The following is a 19,379-nucleotide window of genomic DNA, read 5'->3' on the forward strand; positions in this document are numbered from 1 at the left end:
AGGATAAGCATTAGCACAAGTTAAGATAGTTACTGAGAAAGTGCTTACCATTCACCACCAGTGTGGCATTGACCTTTATCTCACCCGCCGCACTCACCGCAGTGCATGTGTAGATGCCCGAGTCGATCGGCTTGGCATTGGTTATCAGGAAGGCGTTCTCCTCGCGCATCACCTGCAGGCGGCGTTCGGTGGCCGCCGGGAACTCGCTGCCGCCAAACTTCTGCAACGCAATCTCGGGCGTGGGATCTCCACTGGCCGAGCACACCAGACGAGCCGTTTCCCCCGCATCCAGTGTCAAATTGGAGGGCACTTGCAGGAACGTAGGATGAACTGGTCGTACAAACATTGAAATTAGCATAAATAGTGGTTACAGTCCTAAGCTGATCTTACTTCCTATAGATATCTTAAACTTTTCCGCATAAGTGGTGCCGAAGGCATTCGACACCACGCACTGATAGCGTCCAGCGCTTTCGTAGGTCACATTCGTCAGCTTCAGGTAGCCGTAGATGGAGGTCTGGTTGGTGCCCGCGTCGTGGTGGATCTGCGTCTCCGTGCTGGAGCCATCGTGCTGCGAGCTGGGACGCTCCTGCACATGCTGGTTGTCGTGGCGCCACTTGATCTTCAGCTCGTCGGCGGCGGCCAGGGAAGCTGCTGTCGGAGAACTGGCTATGCACTGCAGCGTGATGTTGGCTCCGTTCACGGCCAGCATGTTGTCCGGTTCCTGTTCTAGCCTCGGTTTCGGGGAGTCCACTAAAAGAAAGAAATCGGTGAGTTTGTGGGCTATAGATTACATCTCTTACGCCCAGTTGCAGTCAAAAAAAAAGCGAAAATTACTAAACTGTTCTAAATGATCATCGAAAAATATCCGTATTAAATACATTTTAGTAACTTTTTTATTGCAAAAACATGGTCTCTGATTTTGTTTTGCGGTGACAAAAAATGTTGCAAACTATCATACAAAACTAAAAAAAAAACGGTTTGGTTTTTGGTTTTTATTAAGTCTGCTAATTTGACTGCTAAAGTTTGATTGACTATTTTTAAAGTTAATTTGGACACTTCAAAAATGGCACTTAAAAAAAAGTGTTCTTTCCTTTCAATGTTCATATCTTTGTCAATTTGTATTGACTTGAATATTAAGGACGTATTATTAGACAGTTGTGCTTCAAATATATGCAACAAAAAAATAATTTCCCATTTACAAGTGGGGGCAAACACTTACCGCACAGCAACTCTGAAACACTCAAAGACTTCAGGTGGCGATCCAATAGATGCTCAGGATAGCCACAGACTGCGTGTTCGGCTTGCTGAGGGAAGCGATTCTTGAGCCACTGCTGGAACCAAATCAGCTCGCAGTCGCAGATGAAGTTCAAGGATTTGAAGACCAACTTGTTCAGCCGTAGCATATGCTCGAAGGCATTCAGCTGTATGCTGGCCAGGGCATTCGATCCCAGATTGAGTATCTCCAGGTTGTTGAGGCCGCTCATCGCCTTGCTGCTGATCTGCTTTAGATTGTTACCGTGCAAATCCAGGCGTCGCAATTTGCGCAGAGCTTTGAACGGAGCCGCCGCACTCTGGTCCTCAATAATCCAGGACAAGCGATTGCGACGCAAATTCAACTCCTCCAGATTCTTCACACAGTCAAAGGTGTTCTCCTGCAGATATTGCAGTCGGTTGTGGGCCAAGTTGAGCGTTTTCAGGCGATGCAGGCAGTCCAAGTGCTGGGGCTTGAACTCGTTGATGAGGTTACTCGAGAGATCCAGCATCTCCAGCGATTGTGTGAACTCCCAGGTGTCCAACTCAATGCGCGATATGGCATTGTACGACAGGTTGAGGTGGCGCAGCTTTGTCAAGTTGAAAAGACCCTGTCGGGAAAGCGAACTGATCTGATTCATGGCCAGATCTATGGTCTCGATGTTGTGCATCACATGGAAGACGCCGTCCTGCAGCGCCCGGATCTTATTTGACTTCAGTTGAAGGTTTCTCATCGAAACAAGGCCACGAAACGTGGACCAGTTGATCTCCAGTTGATTGAAGTTGAGAGCTCTGTAAAGGGAAACAACATTAATAAAGTATTTTAGGGAGTCTCCTTGCCTCCAAACAACTTACAGCTTCTTCAGTCGGTTTAAATTCTTAAACACTCCCATGGGCAGAGCACTGAGGCGATTATTGTTCAGTTCCAGGTCCGTGAGGTTATTTAAAGCCGCAAAGGAGTGCTCATTTACATTGGCTATCTCATTGAAGCTGAGTATTCTATAGATTACAGGAAATGCGTTAAACAATTGCTTGCAAGAAAGGATGACCATACAACTTACAAGTGAACTAGACTATTTGGTTTGGGAAAGGAGTTGACCTCGATGGTGTGCAGCTGGTTTCGTGACAAATCTAGCGTTCGCAGCAAAGGCAGAGCTGCTAGAGCTTCGCTGGCGATGCTGGTTATGTGATTGTTGGCCAATACCAAGTGTTTCAGACCACTGAGTCCTGTAAACTTGGGTAACACCTCCAATAAATTCCGCTTTAAAGACCTGGAGTGAAAGTAAATTCAATTAACTTAAGATTACTTTTATAGTAACCCTGAGCACCACTTACAATTTTGTCAAATTGGACAGATTGCGAATCTCCAGAACGGTTGTGTCGTTCAATTTGTTGTTAGCCAAATGCCTGTGAAATAGATAGAAATAAATTGATTGCAATTAAAAAAACGTTGGCTTGTCGAATGCACCTCAATTATGTCACAATTATCGATGCAAAGCAACTGATAGCAAACGAACAGCGTTTGCATAATTTTGCCATGCATTAAATTGATTAAAAGCAAGCGGCACGATAAAATCGCAACCCCCCAAAAATAAAGGGGAAAAAAAGGAAAAATTGAGGGCAAATGTCGATGTTGAGGGTTGTGCCACTCTGCAATTTATATTCGCAGACTATCTGCGGGGGGTGGCTCTCTATTTCATCCCCCAGGAATTTATGGATTTAAATAATGCCAACCACATCGAATCCCAGCATTAGGTTCTTTTTTTTGTTGGAAATTTTTTTTTTGAGACCCATAATCAATTGTGTTGTAGAAAAAACTATTCTCAAGTTATTTACTCTAGAAATATAATATAAAAGATTTGTGCCAGCGACAAATATAGAAAATAGTAGGCTTTAAAAAGGTTTTATGTTTATGTAAAAAGTTTTAGTTACTTTAAGCCTAAGCTCGGCATCAAGGGGCATATACTATTAGTTATTAAGGGAAATATTCACATATTAAAATAAATTGTAACCAAAAAACGATAAAATGTTTAGACTAGAACAAAAGCCAAAGCTATCTCTAGCTTTAGTTTATAACTTTAAGCTCACAGTCCTTCAGTAAAAAAATGTAATCTAACATGTTATTTAATTTATTTTGCTTTAACTACTGAAACTACTTAAAGTTTTGTACCGTATGCTGATTTCTAAATCGATTTTGCATTTAAAAATTGTAAGCGATGGTTTTTTATATTTTCAGGTTATTATTCGTATCGTTTAGTAATATAAGTGTGCGAAGAGTCATCTTCTGACTTGAGGGGTCATGTCTGATATCCTTCATCTAACTTTATCATCACTTACAGCGTTTGCACGTAGCTGGGCAAGACGGGCACCCGTTCCAGATGCAGTTTGTCGCAGTCGAAGAGGACATTGAGGCACTTGCAGTCCTTGGGGCAGTCAATATTGTACTTGTTGTTGGCCTTGGCCGCCGCTGCAGCTGCCTCCAGGGCCTTTTGGGCCTGTTCGTACTGCCCGCCATCGTCGGCCACGAATCCGTTCGTTTCCAGTGATCCCGATTGGATGGAGAACGAGGAGGAGGATGAGGATGAGGATGCTGGGGGATGTGAGGCGGCGGCCAGGGGATAGTGAAGGGCAGCCATGTCCTCCTCGTCCACATCGGCATCCGAGTCATCTTCGCTGAGGGCCATAAAGTGCTGCCTGGCGTTGGTATATCCCCGGCTTCCTCCACCCGATCCTGATCCTGATCCCGACGATCCTCCTCCTCCTCCTCCGTTTCTGGTCAGCATGGCAAAGAGTTGCTGCTGCGGCAACTGCTGATTGTAGGAGGCGCCTCCCGACTTGAGGAAAGCACTCAGGGGGGATCCCCCAGTGGCTCCAGATCCGCCTACTCCTACTCCTCCGCCTCCTCCACCATTTCCATTTCCATTCGATGATGACGACGACTGGGCGGCGGCGCTTTGACAAATTGTGGCCGCTGTTATCAGCAGCATGTACGTAATTAGCAGCAATTTATTGACTTTATTGAAATCATCGGTTGTAGTCGTAGTATAATTGCAATTATCATTATTATTGTTGCGTCGCCGGCGTCGTCGCCATGACATTAAAAATTTGCCAATGCCATCGCTCGGCGTTGTTGTTAGTTCGCAGCAGCTCCCAATTGTTTTCATGCTGCATATTCGATGATTACTGACGACCAAAGCGCCATCATCATTCGCCTCCCTCATTTTTAAGCCGACTTTTATGGCCGAAACGTGCATTTTTGCGGCTTTTGGTTAAATTCGTTGATTTTCAAGAGGCATTCAGAAAGTGCCGTTATTTCCTGCGAATGTCACTCGGCGTCCGCCAGTGTTGGAAAGCTCCTTCCGCCAGCCGGGAGCCCTGCGATCCCATGCATGATGCCTGCAAAAAGAAGAACAAGAAAACGATCAGATTTCTGTCAAGGGTGCTTTGCACTGTGGAAATGGTTTTTAAATTAAAGATCCTACTTTTGGTTAATATTTCTATAGTTTTTCAGCATAACATATAATTAAAAATGTATTAACCGTTTTTCACTCTTTAGAGGTTTTTTTTTGAACAACAAATAACTATATATTATTCTATCATATAAAGAAAATGTTATTAAATAGCTGGATAAATAGAAATTATATTGCCTACGGAATATTGAAACGCAAAAGTAAGCTTGAAGAAGATCACTCTTGAGATCAGAAATCAAAATCAAAACTTTTTAAAAAGTAAATCATTTCAATTCAGCCAAGCTATTAATTTTAAATGTATTACAAATTAGTTGAAAAACAAATTTGACACCAATTAATAGAGTAAGTAAATTCATTAAAATGTATTTTCATCAAATAAAATTTAAAAAAAACGCTTTTTATATCTGTCAACATAAAAAACACCTTCACAACTTTTTAGTGCTAGACAAGTTCCACAACGTTAGAGCTCAAAAGTATATATTTTTGCATGCTTTATAAATATAAATAATATTTGTGCAGAAAGTGCCAGTGTCTCTGGCCGAGCAGAGAATATATACTCATTAAATTAAAATACGACCGGATGTTTTGTGCGAAAAAAACGCGCAGAGCCAACGATTTTATAATGCAAACAAAACAAAATAAAAAATAAAATCGAGCGCTTTGCTGGCTGTGCAAACAGCAAAACATCATCATCATGACGGTGGCAACGACGACTACGAGTAAGAGTACGAGGCCCCCGGAGGCATTCAGAATTCAGAATTCTGAATTCTGAAATCAGACGTAATGTCTTCATTTTGCTCCAGAATTGTGCAGCGTGTGCAGCTTTTATGATTCGAATAAATGAAGAGGGCGTTGTGGGTGAGTCCAAAGCTCGCTAAATTCGGTGACAGTACGGCGGGGAGATAAAGAACGGACGGATGCTGCGCAGTTTGCGGATTTTATACTATCACCTTTTTGGTGCCCGTGCCTGGACACTGAATGCTGGAGCACTTTCCCACCGTACAGCTGAACTGAACAGGCCATAGAGACACCCACAAAAAAGGGCAGCTGGCGGGCAACGAATTAAAGAAAATACTCGGCAATTACCGCAGCTCAGCAGACTTGGCATACAATACCATATAGTATAGTATACCATACTATACCATACCATACATATATAGACAGGCTACTAAAAATGGTCTGGCACAAAGACAGGCGCACACGCGTAAAAATGCCCAGACAACCAAATTTAGTAACACGCAAACGGAGGCAACAAAAACCGAAGCGTAATGAAATCAAATAAAAAGAGCAAGAGCAACACCGCTTACTTTGGTCTCAAGATTTTCTTCAAAGAGTTTTCTCCACATTTCTCACAGCTCCATGTCTGCTACACTCGCTTTGTCTATATATAGTGGGCTACCGCTCGTTGTTGGCCAGGGAAAACCTCAAGTGTCCGAAGTGAAGAGGCTTTGATTAGTTTCAGTCGCAGACAAAGACGAAGACTTGGCCCCAATTTTGTACGGAAGATAGGGGGTATCTGCCTATCTGTATCTGTGTGTCTCTCAAGATTGTCGCACGTTTTTCCCGTTCTACATTTAGTGTTTTTTACAGCCCTCTGCCCCTGCAATTATCTAATCAATAGGTTTGCACTGTCTTCGATCGCGGTATCTACAGAGGAAAATGTTTATATTTGTTGATATTTGTTCAGATCGTTTGGGGTAAATATTTGGCCGGGCAAGTGCCTGGTGGTAAAAACTTGAACTAATCAAAGGGTTTACCTTTGGATTCATAAAAACTTTGCAAGCAGGAAATTGGTCATAAGGATAAGTTACTATCAGTAAATATTAATTTAAAAAACTAAGAGTTTACTGAAAGAGTTCTCAACAGCTATATTAAATATGTTGATTAAATATAAATCTTCTATTCTTGTTATAAAAAACTATTATCCATTTAAGTACAAAAAAGTAAGGAATTACCTTTACAGTTTCGAAAGGGAGACTTAAGCAATTTTAATGATAAATTTGACCCATTACAAGCTCCCCAAAATATGCGGAATTAAGCGGGCTTAAGACCATCTATCGATCATCATCCTATACAATACGTTCGATTTCGCACCTATCGATCAGCACTTTGATGAAGCCTGAACATCCTAAGCATGATGCGGGCCATTAAATCATTATCTGGGGGCTACCTTCCGATCTTGTGGCTCAATTTTCACACACCAATCAGCAGAGAGCGCTAATTTCCTCTGCCCACCGATGTGCCACCATTTTGAATCCGATTTGCATGCATAATCATCGATCGGCTAATTCGCATATTGATAAGCCCGAGTTCTGTTTCCACCGAGAAAGGTTAAAGCCGGGGATTTGAGGGAAAAACCCACGCCGTCCGAAACCATCTCTCGGGTCTCGAGGGCTTTCACTCTGAACTCATTTTCGGACAGCTTACAGACAACCAACAAATTTATGACCAAATGCAGATTTCGTTGCTTGTTTTTGTTTAATTTTTCAGTGTTCAGTCGGTTTTTTTGTCGGTCGTCCGTTGTCGACTCCCTCACAATTTATTAGATAACGCTCTCGGCCTCGGGTATTGTCTTCTTATAAAAACGACAAAATGTCGACGTTGTCGCCTGTCCGTTGGCGATGATGATATGATAATACACCCATTGATACATGTGTACACAATGGTCCCCAGAGTTCCAGCCACACATATGTTTATGCTACACGCATATAGTCGTCATGATCAACGTGTGTATCTTCCGATGATCATTAAGAACGACATCGACAATCAGTTTTCGTTGTTTATATAATTATCGTATCTGTGCATTCGAGTATACCTACTTCAGTATTAGCATTTTACTTCACAAAATGCTTGGGCTGCATTTTTGTTTGACTTAGTTTTTAGTGACTATTGGCTCTCAGCCGTCGATTCGTATTCGTATTTTCGATTTAAACATTTAAATTGGTAATTTTGTAATGCCTTATTCACTCGACAACGACTTGTTGTTGTCGCCCACAGCTTTTTGTCATGCCTTTTTTGCTTTTTGATTTTTGTTTTTCTTTACGAAAGCGTTTTGGTTCGCCCAAATGGTTTTTTCAGTCTTGTGTTTTGTATTTCTATTTCTCTTGTTTATTACCTTTGCCAAACGAATAAAAATATACCACCATACACAATATTATTGTGAATAAGCTGACTGTTGCATCTGTTCAAGTGTTTTTTCTTCCCGCTGTCGTTGGCGTGTGGTGTGTATAAAAAAAAGCCAGGCAAGAAAAAACAGAGTCAAAAAGCAAAAACAACCAAAACTCTGCCAGTGGGCGGTCGGAAAATTTAGGTGAAAAATCGGGGTGGGGGTGGAGGTTGCGGTGTGGCAAGCAGTGGGTGGGGTGGGGTGAGGTGGGGTCGCCTAGCAGCTGCAACTCAAGCGATGCGATGCTGCCAAACCCACGGCACCGTGGAAAAAGAGTGCTTAATTTTAGCCAAATATAATACGATTTCTAAAACATGTTTAAAAGGTTAGTTTTCATTTCAATTTTATATAATAAGCCAACAATTTAAGAAAAAACTGAAGAGAATTTAAATTTCCGGGGAAAATGTTTTAATTAAAGCAATTAAGTCTAATTTTAAAAACTTATCTTTTAAACATTGGAAATATTTTGTATTCATCTAAATTCCCTATTCGGCTCATAGTTTTTCTAGTTAGTTTATAATTTAGAAAAGTCTGTTGCATTATTTATTTAAATGTTAATTTTCTATTTTGTCCCACTGTATTTGCTCGAACGACAAAGCTAAATGCAGAAGCAAGAGGAAGACAAAACGTTTGAAGCTGCGCTTTGTCGCGTGTTTATTTGTGGTCTTTGCATTTGTATCTTTTCTGCAAAGCTTTCTCTGCCAACGCCTCTGCTGCTGCGCTGCCACTGTGGTGATGTGTGCAATAATGTGCGTGGGCAGAGAACGGAAATCGTGTGCAGTCGACGTCGACGTCGCTGCTTCACATTGTCGTAATGTGTTACGTCAAAGCAATCTCGCACACCACTATAGGTTTGTCTATACGTATGCATGTAGCGCATTAAAGGTAAAAACGTCGCGCTGTCTGCGGCAACTAATTAGGTAACGTGCCAGCAGCCAACTAGAAACAAGAACAACAACTAGAACCCATGATAAGAGGCAGCGCGGTTGGCAGCGCAGTCACCGCAACGCAAATAGCAACATAAATTTCGCACACACACACACAGAAAACAAGCGCGCGAGCTCGAATAAAAATCCAATAAGAAACAAAATTGCCAGGCTGTCTGGCAGCCCAGGTCCGTTGTTGTTGTTTTTGTTGTTTTTGCCTCTCTTCTGCGCTTTTTTTCTGTTTTCTTTTTTGCAAAAATAAATTTAATTTTGTAGCCATTAATTTTCCACTCTAGATACGAGAGACGTCGTTCTATACCCGCACGTATACGTATTATTCAGCCTCTCAGCCTGGGTCCGCTAATTAAATAACTAAAAAAAAATAATGTTTATAATTGCGCGCTTTGTTCATTTTACAGGCCAACTTCTGCTGTTAATCCAACCAAAAAAAATCGAGCGAAATCCAGCAGTCACTAGAACTTCTTTTCTAGCGGAAAATCACTCTTTAAATTGAATAATTAAAAAAAACTGTTCATTATGGCTATGGAAATTTAAACTATAACTAGATATATATAACTATAAGATATATATATTTACCAACCTTAATTTTGATTTCAATTCCATAAATAATTTCAAAAATCTAAATTTTTTCCATATTTTATAATCTTTGACAAAAAGTTTAGAAATTACCTTTTCATCTTTTCCTAATACCTCCAAAACATCATTGATCTTAAAAGTCAAAGTTTAAAATTATTTAATTGGTAGAAGTTCTAGTATATAATATATTTTGACCATCTTTTGCGTACCATTGTGTCTTCCAGCTGTGAAAATTTCAATATAGTCTTTCGTAGGATAATATTGGTTTACTGGGCTCAATATATTGAAAGATAGACAAAGAACTCACTCCATAAGTTTGTTGAGTCGTTTATTTACTCGTTTCACATTTTCAAGTTCAATTTTGCGCAATTAGTAAACATTTATTGTTATTATTATTATTTTCTTCTTGCTCCGGTCGGTTTTATATACATACATATATGTACAAGTGCGTCGATGTATGTGTGCTTAATAAATTAACGTCTTTTTTATCGCTTCAATGATAAACCGTTTTGCTTGATTGGTCTAAGGCACATAAATAAAGAATAAATAAAGCACAACAAATGCTTGTGATGTTGTTGCGCCATTGTTGTTGCTGTCCTACGATAAGAACGAAGCGTGTGATATCATATGCCAAATATTATATCCTCTGCATATCTATTCTATTTGGGGTGTGGTAAGCAGCAGTCAGGTGAATATGAGTTTTCCTGGAAGTCAACTTGTGTGGGCAGTTTCTATATTTTACTTTATTTCAACGAAAATATAGAAGTCAAAAAACTTTTACTTTAGGAACCATTGAAATCTAATTCCAGCATAAACAAAGTGACTTCTTGTTTAGAAATATGTTTCAGTCAAATTACAATATACTTAAACATAAACGATTTACGAATTGTCCAACGAAATAGGAAATAATAAACTCTAACCACAAAATTTGGCTACGAAGAATATTTTTATAAACATAAATGGATACACTTTTGAAAATCCCTTTCTAAGAGAGACAGCAGTAACAATTTTTAATGAATTTACCAAAAAAGAAAAACATATGGAGCAATATTCAACGTCCAAGTACTTTGAATGTGCAGACATAAATGGAAAGTTATACAAACTATGTGATCTATCCGAGAAGCAGAAACAAATGTCAGTTAACCAAATACAGCATCAAAACCTGGGAACTTCTACATCTCGTCAAGCAGGACAATCCAGGGATTCAAGAAATTGTATGCTTGCAGCTCCAGCAGTTTTGTATAAGGAAACAACGAAATTGCCAAAAAACCAGATGCTTCGTAGAAGTGAGCGTGTTAAATGTCGTGAGCAGAAACTAAAGGTGACCAAGGAAGTCAATCCAAAGGACCAAGAGGAATGCAGTCTTAAAGCTAAGAAGCCACAACCACGAAGCAAGATCAATTTGTTCAAACGTGCGAATATGAACAAAAAGAATTATGATCTCAACGAGAAGGAACTTGGATTGGCTTTTCGAAAGCAAAGACGTAAAGATTTGGGAACGGCCAAAACACGTCAAGTAGGAAAGTTGAACAAGGATTCGAGAAGCAGATTAGCTAAAGATCCACACGCTTCGTTACAAAAAGATTTACCATTAATAGATTGGGCCACATTAAATGCTCCTGAAAAGCCTACAGAAGCACCTGTTCTGAGAAGGAGTGCGCGAATTCAAGAACTTAAACGCAGGAAAGAAGCTTTGGAAGCCAAATTAAAGGAGGATGAAAAGAAACTAAAGTCGCAGCCTATAAAACCGCGATCTGTGAAACGTGTCGTTCGGAAACGTAAGAACAGCAAAACTAAGGTGTTCCCTCCATATTTTGAATGCGCCGAAATAAATGGAAAGCTTTACAAACTCTACGACGTTACCGAAGTCATGGAATTAGCGGATGCTTTCCGGAAGCAACAGAAAAAGAAGCAAAATCAAAACAGTCGACGACGCTTGGGAAATGAATGAATGAAATACCAAATTGCATGTTAGTAATATCACGCATCTTAAAGAATTTGTTGTATTTGTCAGTAAATGGTTCCAATCAAAATTTGGTTTTTTAGTTGAGTTTTGAGTATAAGTCAAGTAGCCTAATAAACAAAGTAAATATGCCTTTCAGAAAACAGAATTGTTGGTATGATTTTTCAGTATTTTGCCCCAATTGTTCCGTCACTAATCTTATCCCACATCAACTGATTCCCAGAAAAGCATTTACGATGTGTTCGGGGGTGATATCACCTGAGAACGAGTGACAGACTTGCACAATTTTACCCGTTGAAGTCACACAAACAGTAAGGCTTCCGAACTGTGCGGTTATCAGACAGGTGATAAACAAACTCAGCCCTGATACTACAGTTTTGTACGCTATATCTATATTATTGTGTTTGTCAAACTCGGAGCGGAGGCCTCGCTGGACTAACGAAGTACACACGTATCTCCAGATAGTGTCACGCTGCAAACACGGCCACTCAAAGCCAGATCTCTCACCTTGAACCAAAACGGCAACTTGTAATCCCCCAGACTTAAGCTGCTCATATATTTGAGCATCTGAGAATCAGATAAAAGCAGAGTGCCGCAGGAGGAGCTCAGCCCAAGCAGCGCATTCAAAATTAATCTGCGGCGGCAATAATTTCCGATTTTTTGTGCTCGCATGAAAATCCCAAGCATGTCAAATTGTATTCCATTCAAGCAGCAAAATGAGAAAAATAAAAGCGAGCGCGAGAAGGAAAGAAAAATGCCCACATTGAGCCGACTGTCAAGAGATCTTAACGAAACCAGAGAAAATAAAAACCGATCCTGCCAAAGAAGACACACTCATAAAAATCAAGTAAGAAAATGTCATGGGAAAGTAAATCGACTTAAGGATGCTCTGCACAGATTTCATAAGATAACAACTTTAAGTTTGATTTTAATAGGAATTGAAATATCTATTAAAAATATAAAATTAGGAAGAACTTTGTCATGTGTGTTTCTCTTAACCTTTTGAAATGTTAGAACTGGAAAACATCTTTACCATTACTACTTTAATGCTTGATTTTAGTCTTAAATAAAATAAACGGTTTCATACAACAATTCTAAGAGCCTTAAAACTAATTTGTTTTGTTTTATCCTTCTTTAAACCATGATAGTCAAGTCTTCAATATTTTAATTATTTTTCATATCCTTCAACAAAGTATTATTTGAGAAATATACCTTCTACAATATTTTATTTTAGTTAATTCTACTATTTATAGATTTAGATAACGATTTCATCCAACCTTGCTTTATACCCTCGTGTTCCGTAAGTACCTGGTACAAAAAAAAAGAGATTTACAAAAAAAAACAAAATAATAAAGAACGCAGGGCTTTGGAGCTGTCAGTCGTCGAGGTCCCAGAACGCGGTCTACGAAATTCAAAAGGCCAGCAGCTTCAGCTTCAGCTTTAGCTTGAGCGTCGGTTCGGGCCAAGTGAGAAAACCAAGCGCGACACCAACACCAAAAACCGGCTGTGGGAAGAATCCCCCACCCCCTCCCCACCTATCTGCCTCTCGTTCTTTCGGCACTGCCCATCTCGCTCCCACACTCTCCTGACGTGGGGCCGCCATTGGGAATTGAATTGGATTTCCAGTCAACGTTGAAATTTCAGTTTGGCTGCCTTTTCGAAGGTGTGAAGAAAAAATAAAAACACAAAGGCAACAACAACAACAAAAGCGACCGGGCACAGCACGAAATTCTGAAAAACTCCAGGAACCAAAAGCCAAACCAAAACGAAACGAAATCAACTGAAGATCTGCAGGAAGCTGCACAGCAGAGCAGAAAAACAACAGAAAACTGGATTGGGCCTCGTTTTCCAAAGACGGAGCAGCAACAACTGCAACAACAACAACTGCAGAACCGGGCAGAAAGAGGAAGAGATTCTGGGATTTCACTTGCATTGTTACTGGATATGATCGGTCAAATATATGTACACATATATATGTTATACACAAGGTATTCCAATGTGTGCGTGTTAGAAGGGAGCATCTGTTTCTGTTTCTGGCATCGAAGGTCTTTTGATTGGGATTCGTTTCGGGTTTTTCCTCTCAATTCTTTCGAGGGGATTCTTTGGCCCTTTTGTAGTTTTTGCCACTTTGGGAATTAGGAGGAAAAGGTGAAAAGTGTTTCGGATAAGTAATAATAGGATAATAGATCCTGAGTTTGACTTTTTTTAAATGCCGTTCATGAGCTGACATTGTTTTTCATGTTGTAAGTTACAGGATGTAGCCTTTTCAACTTTTGAATAGGTTTTAGAATAATAAGCTATTTATTTATCGGCAAATTCAAAAGACCATGACACAAAGATATTTTTACAAAATTAAAGCAGTGTAATAAATAAAAAAAAACACATTTTAACATAATGGGTTTTCATAGCCAACATTTTAAAAAATAATCTGTTTTTCATAGAATTTTTATGGTGGTGGTTATTGTTATTATCTTAAAGAAATGTCATTAAAAATGTGAACTTGATTAAATGGGGGAGTCCTAAATTGATCTAATCTTTAAGATCATCTAAAAATGTCAACCCTAGTTCCACATTTGCATTTAACAGAATACCCTTTTTCCTAAAAATTGACTTTGACATGTTTGGTACATGTTTTTATTTATTTTTTTTTTCTTAAAAGTGATCTACAAGCCGAAAACCCTGGAGAAATCCCTAGTTCAAAGTTACAGCTGTGCAGCACGTAGCACACACAAACGCACAGACAAACAGATTATTCCCGCATAGATCGAGGCCCAAGCGACAAAGATACCCCGCATGCACGTAGATACAAAAACATACGTACACATAATTCCGAGCAGCAAAACTATTCAACTTCGAACCGAATCTGATTTCTGAAACTGATTGTGTGTATGCGTTGCCTCGGTTGTTGTTGTTTTCAATGGTGTTCGGGACGTCAGTTAAACGAAAGCCGACAAGAAGGTAAGCCCACGAGGAATCCTCCGCAAGCCACACTATATGTACACTCAGAGAAAGTATCAAAATGTGTCCACTTTACATAACACTTTAAAACATTTTAAGCACCAAGAAGTTTCTGATTATAAATGGTATTAAATCTATAAGAACTCTAATAGTTTTGAAAATATAACTTTTGGATCTGAAGACAAAACCTTAACTATCTCAAATCTACTTGACATACCACATTTCATATCTTTCAAACAAAAAATACTATCACAAAATTTATTTAAGTGGTCCTTTTTAATACCTTCGAAACTATTAATATTAAAAAAATCTTTATTTTAGAATTTAATAAGATGCAAGCTATTTTGATAAAATTGTGAATTTATTTGTTTGGCATTATCTCCATATTAAAAATATAGAATTAAATCTATCAGATCTATAAACTTTTGGTTTTGAAAATAAAAAACCTTATTGTCCCACAAAAATTGTGTATCTGTCATAAGTTGCATGTTATGTTAATAAAGTAAGGGGGATTTTTTCTCTCTGTACTCTATGGTGTATGCCCCACACTCCTGCCACACACTTCAAGTCGCTCGCTTGGTCGTCGGCTTAAATTGGTTTTTATTGTTGTTGCACATGATGTCCATTGTTGGTGGTGTTGGCCCTCGTAGCTTCGTTTTGACCATATTTCTTGTCCGTGCTCCGCTTGCGTTGCTGCTGCTGTTGTTGTTGTTGTTGTTGTTGCCGTTTTACCTTTCTTTGAAGTCGCATTTAATTCTTTGAGTTTCTTATTCTGTTCATTTTTTTCGTTTATTCCTTTTTTTTTTTCATGGCAGACCTTTGAGGAGCGAAGACGACGACGACGACGACGTTGGGCTGTCTGGTCGAGGTGTGAAGAAAAGAATTTTTCTGTGCAATAATCTTGATGCCTTTTAAAGATTTGTAGCTGCCGTGGAGCTTTGCTCCTCCCGTCTTCTGGGGATTCTGGGGGCAAACAACGCAGGGGATGGAGCTGCATACGTTATTCTGCCTGAGTTCTTTCCTGGCTTTTTTGTGGGCTCTCTCCCCGTGCGATTCGTTTCAGTTGAAAAATGGTTTGGGTTTAAGGAAATTTACGCCATAAAATGCTGAAATAATTGGATACACTCGCAGCCCCGGCATCTCCGATCTCGCTCCACACTTCGAGTGCATTTCAAATTGCTAATGATGAGGAGCCGGCCGGTGTAGCCATAGCTTTAGCTTCTTCTTCCACCGACTTCATCATTGCGAGATGCTTTCGTGAGACAAGCGACATGCCATGGTCAAGTCTCTCAGTTTGGTTTGCTTCGGTTCGGTTCGGTTCGGTTCGCCATCTGCGGCAATTGCAGTTCCCCAGGGCCAAGCCGACACCAGTACCAGCACCAGCACCAGCACCAACCCAACCAAACCCAACCAAACCCATCCAAACCCAACCCAACCCAAGAACCCCAGTCCATCCGACCCAGCGGAGCATTAAATGCATTTATTTATGAGACCACCTGATATAATCTACGGCTGAAATTGCAGCTCATATGCATATGATGGCAGAGGTGATACTGAATTTAGCTAGAATTCACACCTCGCTCTGGGCCGGGGCTTCTTAATAATATATTATGCTCAGGTACTGAATCTAAGCTTCAGATCCATTTAGCCTGCTGAAACTTCTTTCTTGGTCTTGTGCACTTTATAGTAAAAATCAAAATAAGGAGAGAATTAAGTTCCTTCGTAGATTTAATAAGACTGCAGATTCTTGGGAATTTCATATTGTTAAAATGTTATATGAGATTCTTGGCACATTGAATAATTGGAATAAGAATAATATCATTGAATAAGAACATACAATTCAAAATCTCTTACCTAAGCGTAACAAGTTTGATGAGCTGTTAATATTAATCTAATTTTAATATTAATTTTTTGCAATAATAATGGTTTACCAATAAAAGGAAGCTTTTATTTATTGGTAAATAAAACCTATTCTTTCTGTGCAATATTCTTTCTAAAAGTACATTTGCATTTAAAAATGCGAAATAGGAGGAAGAGGAGGAAGTTATCTTAAGAACCATTAGTGCAAAAACTAGGAGAAACGCAATAGAACGAAATTATCTTGATATTTCCTCTTTCTGGGGGCATAGATTCTAAGACCTAAAACCTAAAACCAATGAGACGGGGAAATTCCTGCTGCCAGACTCACTTATCGGGCCGACTAAAATCTTGCAAATACAAATTGCATCAACGCCTTTAATCCGTCGGGGCTTTTGTGTGCCCAATCCCAGTCGCAGGCCCAGAGTCCCCACCCCGATGTGCCTCCACCCGCTTCCAATTTTGGACTTTAGACGGCCCTTGTAACAGAAAGACCAGTCAGATGCAACAACACGAACTAGTTGCACTAATCATAAAATCCCCCATCAATGTTAAAATGTATGAATGCAAAATGCAAAAATGGAAACGGCACGAACAACCAGCTGAGGAGCTCACGAATGTGGGCACAGAGGAACAGAGCCTCATAACTAAATTGCATTAAGTGTAATTATAACTAATTAGAAAACGGAAAAAGCAGAATCTGAAAAAATGGCCACAATTCAATAGAGGCCAACTGGGCGAGGAGTAACTGGCACAGTCAGGGTGAAAACAATAAAGCAGAATGTAGAAACATTTTTTAGAAATTGCTGCTGGAAAACTATTAGAGCCAGTGGAAATGATTACGAGTCCACGATTACTGACATACACATAAAAACGAAATAAAAATCAAGCTTTGAACTGTGTTATTGATGATATTGCAGTTGACTCAGCATGGGAATAGTTTGTGGATAACAAATAAACAGTACCATTCGGGAAATCCGCTAGATACTGGTGTTGGTAAAATCACGTAGCGCTAAGTTTATACGTTTATATTGAAACTAAAAATTAATTAGACTTTCTGATGATTCTTTTTAAATAAAATTGATAAATAACTAAAGCTAAACATTAAATTCGATCACAAACCATCATCTCACTCAAAGCTAAATAAGACAAACTCAACAGGAACTAAGTTTATTTTGTAGAAAAGTAAACGAAAGATCACATCTTTTCCTGAACCGATTCATGATGGATCTCTAAGTATTTTTCTTGTTTTCAAATTGATTGATGGAATTTAGTTCTCCGTTTCCAGTCTTAAATTGTCCGAGTTCTTCTGTTGCGATCTCTGTGGCTTTGTAGGCGCGTGTGCTGCGCTGCCAGCCATTTACCTCCGACTCAAATCTACGCCACAAATCTGAATGTGCGATACCGCAGATTAGCATTCGAGGGGGCGGTCAGAGGATAGCGGATGGAGAACTGGGGGCACAATGAACTCGAGCGAGGGCTTCGGGGAGCCAGCGAGATAAATCATTTAATATAGCGCGCCATTTATCATCTAACATGGGCGAGCTGTATATCATTCATCTTTTGCATAGACCCCGCTGGGTGCCTCAGGAGTTGAGAATAGAAACAGATATACATACAGTCCCAATTTTGTAACTTCAACTTATTCTGGGAGTAAATTTCTGTACCTTGGGTTTCTTAACAAATCGAATATTATAAGAATATTTCAGCGGAGAGTCAATGCTTGTAAAATAGTAAACATTTTAAGACCGATTTTTAATTAAATATTTGTTATCCCTTTTAAAAATTATCGTTTAATAATGAATACAAGAAATACACCTTGAAAGATACAATTTATTTAGAGAACATATTAACTAAACTGATTATCATGGCTAAGATTATGACAATTATTTGTTAGCATTAAAAATTTCCAACTGCTAATTACTTATTTATTTATTCTTTCCATAGCTGATTGATAATATAAATTAGAGCTAATTTGTAATTTCCATATTTTAAAGTTCTAAGTGATTAAATTAAATCTAGGCAACAGGAAAGATTAATTCAAAATTATCTTCAAAAATAAAATGTTAGTATGATAAATAGTTTCTTAAATAGTGGAAAGTCCACTGAAGCTATAGAAATATCAAAAAGTAACAGGCAAACAAGAGAACGAAACTACATTTTTGCAAAAGTCAATTTGTAACTTAATTAGGCGGCGAAATGCGGCATTTACTCACCTATTCAAAGTGACGGCGAACGGTAAACGGTGGGCGGGGGATCTCGGTGTGTGGGTGGTGGGCGTTCGGTGCAAACAAGCGGGCGAGAGCGAGACGGGGCACACAGCGAGGGGAGAGACAGAGACAGAACAGAGCCTTAATGTCTGCGGCGGCAAACTATTACGTACGTCGGGCTATTGTATACACATGCATATTCATATGTGCGAAGGAAATGAACAAATGTTTGGCTGTCTGTTGTCGTTTGTCTATCACTTGCGATGATGTTGATGATTCCTATTTCCAGTACCCGATTCCCGCTTGTTTATTCGTCACTTTAACACGTTCGATTCTATTCGATGCCGACGTCGACGTCACCGACACGCGCACACACACTTGCACAGCTTATTTTTATTTCGCTTTTCTAGTATGGGTGTATTTTTCCTCAATTGCGGTGGCGGCAAGCTCACACACACACATTCACGGGTGCCTCCACACTAGCACACTCATTGACAACAACAGTGCGCACGTAATGCGTGATTTTTTGCGGGGGCGGGGGTATTTGTTGCTATTTTGTTTGCTGCCGCTCAGTTTTCAGTTCTAAGCCCGCGATTTATTCACTTATCAGGGGCTTTAAACAAAGGCTCGCTGGCGTTTTAATCGTACCCTCAAGCATATGTATGTTTTTTGTTATTGCCGAGATTTTATGCTCTCACACACACGTTCGGTCTATCTCGCTCTCACGCACACGCCGTTAGAATTGTTGTGGATTTTCCAGCTTCGATTGCGGCTGGCTAACTAAAACCGATTCGAATTAGCTGTGCAGCGGTGCACACTTTGATCATTTACCAAACGGGGCAATCCGTTCTTGTTTTTAATTAATTTGAGGCAGCAGCAACGCGACGAACGACCTGCGGCTGTGAAAATTGAATGTAGAGTGACCGTGGCTGGAGCGCTGACTAACACCTTGTTCTCTTGAAAATGTCCTTAAATAATGTA

The 19,379-nt window shown here is 39.7% G+C and overlaps 2 protein-coding genes across 2 annotated transcripts in view; one reads left to right on the forward strand and one right to left on the reverse strand.

Moving 5' to 3' along the window:
* Window positions 1–19,316, reverse strand: part of LOC108141329 (leucine-rich repeats and immunoglobulin-like domains protein 3) — a 21,214-nt gene extending 1,898 nt beyond the window's left edge. The window contains exons 1-8 of the mRNA XM_017264610.2: window positions 18,405–19,316; window positions 3,589–4,647; window positions 2,587–2,658; window positions 2,313–2,522; window positions 2,107–2,250; window positions 1,220–2,043; window positions 391–750; window positions 49–330 (exon numbers count right to left, since the gene is read on the reverse strand). Coding sequence (XP_017120099.1) covers window positions 49–330; window positions 391–750; window positions 1,220–2,043; window positions 2,107–2,250; window positions 2,313–2,522; window positions 2,587–2,658; window positions 3,589–4,505 — 2,809 coding nt within the window. The 5' untranslated portion in view covers window positions 4,506–4,647; window positions 18,405–19,316. The remainder of the gene's footprint in view (window positions 1–48; window positions 331–390; window positions 751–1,219; window positions 2,044–2,106; window positions 2,251–2,312; window positions 2,523–2,586; window positions 2,659–3,588; window positions 4,648–18,404) is intronic.
* LOC108141332 (neurofilament heavy polypeptide) lies at window positions 10,102–13,353 on the forward strand. The gene has a single exon (XM_017264614.2). It carries the CDS (start codon window positions 10,450–10,452, stop codon window positions 11,359–11,361), a length of 912 nt encoding a protein of 303 aa, XP_017120103.1. The 5' UTR covers window positions 10,102–10,449; the 3' UTR covers window positions 11,362–13,353.
* Window positions 19,317–19,379: the final 63 nt, after the last annotated feature.

The sequence above is a fragment of the Drosophila elegans genome, unplaced genomic scaffold (genome assembly GCF_018152505.1).
Source record: "Drosophila elegans isolate 14027-0461.03 unplaced genomic scaffold, ASM1815250v1 contig_183, whole genome shotgun sequence".
In the NCBI taxonomy this organism is placed as follows: Eukaryota; Metazoa; Arthropoda; class Insecta; order Diptera; family Drosophilidae; genus Drosophila; species Drosophila elegans.

What these genes read in the sequence shown, in the direction of transcription:
- LOC108141332 (XM_017264614.2), top strand. Translation starts at nt 10,450, where the DNA reads ATGGAGCAATATTCAACGTCCAAGTACTTTGAATGTGCAGACATAAAT.